The 7159-nt window shown below is 38.5% G+C and overlaps 1 protein-coding gene and 1 pseudogene across 1 annotated transcript; both read right to left on the bottom strand.

Annotated features, from left to right (window-relative positions):
- Positions 1 to 2039: 2039 nt before the first annotated feature.
- LOC141846951 (oleosin-like) lies at positions 2040 to 2539 on the bottom strand (annotated as a pseudogene).
- Positions 2540 to 3838: 1299 nt separating this feature from the next.
- On the bottom strand, positions 3839 to 5978 carry LOC141846950 (uncharacterized). Its single transcript, XM_074734967.1, has 4 exons — positions 5973 to 5978; positions 4539 to 5802; positions 4173 to 4372; positions 3839 to 4070 (listed from the first exon to the last, which is right to left on the bottom strand). Exons 1-4 carry the CDS (start codon positions 5976 to 5978, stop codon positions 3996 to 3998), a joined length of 1545 nt encoding a protein of 514 aa, XP_074591068.1. The 3' UTR covers positions 3839 to 3995.
- Between the last annotated feature and the right edge of the window lie 1181 nt (positions 5979 to 7159).

Genomic DNA, 7159 nt, shown 5'->3' with positions numbered 1-7159 from the left:
ATTTATCTTCTCACAAATGGTCGTGAGCCGATCGTGTGGGACTGTTAAAGTGGTGGATTCCACTTTTTTACAGAAGAATTTTTAAAGAAAAAATATTTATGTTACGAATCAAGCATGATTTAAGACAACGAACAATTTCACAACTGGAGAGTTTCCTAGATTTATGATTTGTTAAAATAAAAATACTAAATTCAAGTCGTTTCTCCGGCGGATCTCCGCCGCCCTCTCCTTCGAGTGGAAGGCCATACCGATCATTTTTGTTTCTTTGTTCTTAGGGTTCCACGGATCCGGTTAGAGGCTCAGTTCCTTGTCGAATTCGGCGATGGATGGGAACAGAGACGAGGCTCTGAAGTGCCTCCGGATCAAGAAGGATGCCTTGGAGGCCGGTCGGGGACCGAGACCGCCCGCGCTTTCAAATTCCTTTCTGAGGCTCGCCGCCTTGCCGATCGACAGCCTAGCTCCCTTGCGCCGCCACACCCTCGGAGGCGGTCTCTAGACCGACATCATCTTTAGGAATTTCTTCTTTCTTCCTTCCTTCCTTCCTTCCTTCCTTCCTTCCCGTTGCCACTCCTTTTGGCAGTTTTTCAATTTAGAAGTGGAGGCCTTGCAGGCAAGGCATGGATGGTTGGTAGGGTTCTGTCAATCCAAAGTCTTTGCCTCTAGCTCCTTATTCTGCTTCTGCTGAAAATCATTCCGTCAATTCAAATGCGCCTGCGCCCGCCAGTTAATTACTTACTTCGTCAAATCAGTTAAATTTGAAGAGAGGGATTATCCTTCTTACCACAGCGAATTAAGAACACGTTGGTTGCTACTTTGAAAGAACAGGCGGAGAGGGATTATGTATGTTGGAATCCTTTCATGTCATTAATGACATGGATAGACGGTCGAAAATTTATTTATATTCCTTTAATATATATCAATTAAATAAATAAATTTAAATAATTTATTAAATTAATTAAATAAATTTAAATATATATGATCAACTTATTAATATTCATAAATAAAATTTTCATCAATATATTAAATAAATAAAAAAATTTAAATAAATAAATTATTATCAAACTTAACAACTAATCAAACAAATTTAAAATATAAAAATTTCAAACAATCAAACAAACAAATTTAAATTGAGAGCTCGATAATATCTAAATTAAACAAATCAAATTAAACTCAAATTTGAATCAAGCTCAAACATTTTAAAAAATCAAATTAAATTTAAATAATCATTTCAAATGTTTGATTTATTTTAGAATGGAATTAGTTTCACTCGGTTACCTTATTAATCAAACTTGAATATTACCAAACTTAACTTGGCTCGTTCTCACACGAACAGCTTCAGGGAGTTTCAAGGAACTGCTCGATGCCTTTCATTTATGGTAATGTCACAACTTTAATTTGCTGGGAAAATTTTCTGTATTGGTTCTGCTCACTTTACAACACTTAACTCTTTATGTTCTTCTTGATATATCTATATATTTTACTCTATAATTAAGATGATTAATTTGCATCATCAAGGTGTTGCTTGGAGATTGCAATGGAATTTTAGGCTTAATTTGATGGTTGACTATGCCCTTCAGCCATAGTTGAGTTAGTTACGACGCAGCAGACTTACAAAAGAGGGTAAGGGTTCGAATCCTAGTAAAATCAGACAATACCCACGATTTACCTTCTCACAAATGGCCATGGAGTAGATCGTGTGGGGCCGCTAAGGTAGCGGATTCCACCTTTTTGTAGAATAGTATTGCACAATGTGTACTTGAGTAAAATAATTCTTTAAGAAAAATTTTATTTTATTTTAATTATTACTACATTTTCTAATATGGTTTGATGGATAATTAAAGTAGAAACATACATTTACGTGCGTTGTTCATGCATTTGAAATATAAAGCCTAAATTATTATTATTATTATTATTCTTTTTAATCCTAGCTATTGTAGCAAAAATATGCCTGCCGCCGCCGACCAAACCCTGGTTTAGTCTTCGAGTGTTTTGAAGCTCAACCAGCGTCATGTCCTCAACACACTGATTCCCCTCCCCGATCACGCCCCCGGCGCCGCGTCTTTGGTGCTGCTCTTCTTGTAGCCGCCGTACTCGCGGGCTCTGTGCTTGACGTGGTTGGCAGTCTCGGCGATCCTGCTGCGCGCGTAGTCAACGCGGTCGCAACCTGCCGGGCGCCACCCCTTCGCGTACCGGTAGACCCACGCGGCGCCAGCCACCCCTGCGGCGGCGAAAGCGCACGCCGGCACCGCCACGGAGGTCACCAAGAACGCGATGGCCACCGGCGGCACCCAGATGGGGCTCGTGAGGAGCGCGGCGGGGCCGAGGAAGACGAGGGTGAGCGCGCAGGTGAGGGAGGGAGAGGATTTCCTCCGGAGGTGAGGAGGGCGAGGAGGCCGATGAGCTTCTGGGTGGAGGTGGGCGTTGCGCGGTGGTGGAGCCGGCGGAGGAATCCTCCCGGACACGGCCCCACGGCGGAACCGGTGACCGACGACCGATCGGGGTTGGACGCTGGGCTGGTGCCGGCCGTTGGCTCTGCCATGGAGACTGGTGCATGCGTTGAGGAGGGAGAGAAAAGACGGTGAGGAAGAAGAAGATATATAATGAATGAAGCTAAGGGCGATCGAGTGGGTGAAGGAGAGCTAGCGGTAACACGTACGTAGTGGAAGGAGACTGGTGCGTTTAGGACTTAAATGCAAAGCGAGCGGTCTTTCCGTTAAATGCAAAGCTTGGTTTGAGGCGAAAGACTCGTTCTGTGCCATGAATAAGTTGCAGGTGTCCTGATAATCAGAAAGAATTCAGGCACTCATACTTATCTTGAATTTCAAGTCTTTTAGTTTTAAATCTGCTATCTAACAACTTTACAATCATATATAAATCGAAAAGTTATAACTAATCATGACTAAAAAGAAATCTTTTAATGTTTCACTCCGCGCTGATTTTAATAGAGCAGATTTAAATTTCAAGGTAAACTTTAGTTTTTGATAAGGAGAATCAAAAATATTTTTATAGATTTTTGTTAACTCTTCCCTATTCTCCAAACTGCGGGCCTCGTGTGTTAAAAAACTTTATAGATTTTTGATATTTAAAAAATTTTATAACATAATTTTTTTTTAATCAATTTTCTGTTTGTTAATTTTTAAAGAAAAAGATTATATTTTGTGATGATATTTTCTGAAATTTAAACTAATTTTTTTAAAAATTGTGACAAAATTTATATAACTTTGGTTTCTATTATTATTTTTTTCAACATTTTACATTTTAAACATGTTAATATATATTTTTTTAAAAAATAGATAAAATTTTAACTAATCGTACTGTACATGCCTATTAGTTATTATTATTAATTTTATATTTCCATGCTTTCTTCCCGTGTAGAGGATCAAAAAAGATTTTATACGATAAATTACAGTCCACGTTGAAATACAGAACTAATAACAAACGAAATGCCAGTTATCAATGGACTCAAACCAAACTGAATCAAATTAAATTGATTCCCGTTCAAATTAAAATTGGAATCAATTTGGGATCACTGCAACAAACATGGAACACCCAGGGCAGACAGACTATTCACAAAATTCATTTCAACTGATAATTTAGCTCCAAGATCTGTAGTGAGTTCTCATTCCTTAGCAACCAAGGTGGCCATTGTTGACCGGCAACAAACACTATTGTGGTGCAAAAAAGCTTGACCATACTCTCGGTATTTTCTCGCACATAAAGAACATGACAATGCAGAACCAGCATTGCTATATCTACTTCACCATCTAATGGTTTATCATCCCAGGAATTGACCAACTCATTCAAGGTTTCTCGCATCTTTGGAGATCAAGTGGAAAAAGATATTACATATATGACAGACTTCACATAACCAAATGATATTGGAAGAGGTGGCCACAGCACAACATAACCAGATAGAATTCGAAGTTATCAAGCTTATTGCACCTATCACCTTGGACTAACGGGTCTATGCGCTAATGAGCATTCTTCTTTTGCTATCAATGAGCACCCTTTGGTCTCTTTGGGCGTGGAGACATGAATAATTTCCGCACAGAAACAACAGGATCATCCACCTGCAAAATGTAAGAGTATCATGAATATTTAGTTAGCTGTCTTCAGAAACTACAAATAGTGAACACAATGTAGTAGCTGTAAAACATTCTCAATCTCTGTACATCATCAAGCCAAGTCGGCGAGCTCTCTTCCCTTGAAGTTGACAGTTCCTTCTCGCGCAGAACTAACGCTGCAAGTGTCAGTCTCCACCCAGGCATAGCTTCACCATCCTCTGGAGCCACCCAGGGGCAATAGGGCCGGTGCTGCCTGATTGGATCAAACTGGTTGGCCTGATAATACTGTATTCCAGTTGATCTCTTTCCTGAAGCACACAGGAGGGAACTTTATAATTGTGTTTAGAAGAGTGGGAAAAAAAAGGTGAACAAGCTTTTCAAAAGAAATAATTAGGTATAGGTTGACAAAATATCAAACTTCAACACTATGTAAAGAAAAATGAATACAAAAATATTGTAATTTAAGAATCTTACCAAATTTGTCCTTTGCATCATGTTTTTTTAATTCCACCAAATCCGACCTGTTAATGCTTTGGTTATTCATCTTTGTTTTAAGCATAAAATTCTTTTCACCATTTCCAATATTTGCACAAGCACTTGCTAAAGCAGCATTAGTAGCTGAAGCAGATGCAGTTAAGTCACCACTGTTTGGTACTAAATTGTGAGGCATTGATTCTGATGTTAAAATATCATTGTTAAACTTTGTGCCATTATCTTGTTCTTCCACCAATTCAATCTCAGAACAATTTTGGGTGTCAACAGCCTTTGTGCTTGCAGATTCCCCAGCAATCTCCAATTTTTTATGAGATGCCTCTCTATCCAGAGTATCCTCTTCATTGCCTTGAGAAACCTCTAACACATTTTGAATGCCCACTTGATTTTTAAGATTACCATCATCAACAACACCTTCCTCATTTGCAGAGTTATTCGCACCATTACTAGTGCTTGCACCAGCTATCTCTCCTTTAAAACTGATTATAGCATTATCCTCGTTGCTTCCGCTCAAATTTTCATTTTCATTTCGTTTACGCTTTAACAATCCTGGACCATCTGGCACAATGAGGTCCTCAGTCATCTCATTCTCAGACCATGATGGAAAATCTTCTACCCGCAAGCACTCACTATTCGCTTGGTCCCTGAATGACTTTTCATGTTTGCTAGATATGAATTTGGTTCTCAAATGTCTGCTGATAATGGGAAAAGAAACACGTGGTTGGAAATTTTGTGTAGCTGGTGGAGGACCACCAGCAATTGTCAAATTCAAGCCCAATGACCTTTTTTTCAATCCTGAACCATCATCCAGAGTATGGGAACCTCTACTAGTATCAAAAGTCCCCAAGTTTGAATTGATTGTTCCTGAAGTCTCTGCTTTAGAAGTTATCATGATAGAAGTGATTGACTCATTTTGGTCACTGGAATCTGCAAGTAAGGTGTAAAGTTCTAGAGGTCGTTGCACAGTTTCAAAAGCCCATAATGCCACACAAGCGCCACAAAATTTGCATTCTAAGACAGATGATGCTGGATCATAAGAATCCTGAGCAACATCCAGCGTAGCTGATTCAGTTGACTCAATTTCCCTTGAATAAATCACTAAGCCATCTTTCTGTTCAGTGTGCAACTGTAGTGATGACTTGGGGGTAGGTGCACTTTGTGCCAATGGATTGGATAGGTCTTGACAGTCAACAACATAGGGAAGAAGCCTAGGTTCCCAACCACACAAGCAGATAATTTTCCATACCTGTATTTATATATACATTTTAATCTGCCAATGAAGAACTATTGAACAACTCTGACTAAAAATGAACTAAGCATTCATAAATAAACTAGGTACTAAACTCGTTCATTTGGAATAATAAACAAGCAAACTTCAACACCTTCAAAGGCTAGGTTAATAAATAAGCTAGATACCGGCATAAATAATCTTGACTTGTCAAATGTTTATTAACAAGCTGTGAACAGACTCGGCATGAACATTGTTCTGCAATTTTTGTATGCATGCTCAAGTGGGATATGCCACACATAGATGGAAAAGTTTTAATTGAATTCATGATGCACTAATTATCTCATTTATTGTAGTTATCCTTTATATTGCTTTAGCTTCTTCCATGCCAGACAGTGGCTTCATTTCTATTTTCACATGGTTAAATACTAAAACATCACATGCTTCAATATGCTAAAACATATGTCAAAGTGTCACCTACTAATACACTGCTCAATTTATTCCAACTACAGTATAAAATGTGAAATTTCTAATTAATTTGTAAGCTAAAAAGTGGAACTGCATATGAATGTGATAATCCCAATGGTGTCTTTGGTTCACAAAATAGAATAGCTAAGGCATAACATAGTTTCCTACAGAGTAAAGTAAGTAAGAAAGAAATAAAGAATAAGTTTTCTATAGTTTGGTTCATGGATTGGAATGCACAAAAAATAATTCTTATATTCGGTTGAAAGGAATGTTATAAAGAACACAAATAGTTTTCACAATGGTAAATAACTTCAAATAAATAATTTGTTTGACTCATTTTCCTTGCAGAACCCAAATTAGCTGTCTTGCACAAATTGGCCAACCCAAGCACACTACCTTACACAATCAGCTTGATCAGCCTGCCAGCTTGCCTGGTCTGATCAAACCGTCTAACTCAACCGGCAGCCTAGCCCACCCCGCTTGAATGGAACACCTGACATGCTTGGCCTGACTGGATTGACCAACCTATATGGTTCCACTGACTTGGCCAGATCACCAGGCTTCCCAAACCAACTTCTAGATCCAACCCACTCATCCAATTCAATTGGTCTCACTGAGACCGCCCCCTATAATGGAAAGAAAACATCGTATTAATTAATGAATATAGTGGAGAAGGAAGGCCCATAAGTTGGATTATTAGGAATTAATTAGTTTTCTGCCCATTTTGGTAGAATAAATTTTGACATATTTTAAGGCATTTAATTTCTTAGTAGAAATTTTTGACACTCAATTTGTACTCATAAATAAACAATAAAAATATCTATAATCCCACCCTTTTACCAACCCAAATTTTCTTTCCCTAGCATTTTCAACTTAGGATACCCACACCAAGTGATCAAGTCACTAA

The sequence above is a fragment of the Curcuma longa genome, chromosome 16, assembly GCF_044706935.1.
Source record: "Curcuma longa cultivar G26 ecotype Majalengka, Jawa Barat chromosome 16, ITB_CL_G26_1.1, whole genome shotgun sequence".
Classification (NCBI taxonomy): Eukaryota; Viridiplantae; Streptophyta; class Magnoliopsida; order Zingiberales; family Zingiberaceae; genus Curcuma; species Curcuma longa.
The sequence above is the reverse complement of the archived record's forward strand: the minus strand, read 5'-3'. Positions and strand labels throughout refer to the sequence as shown.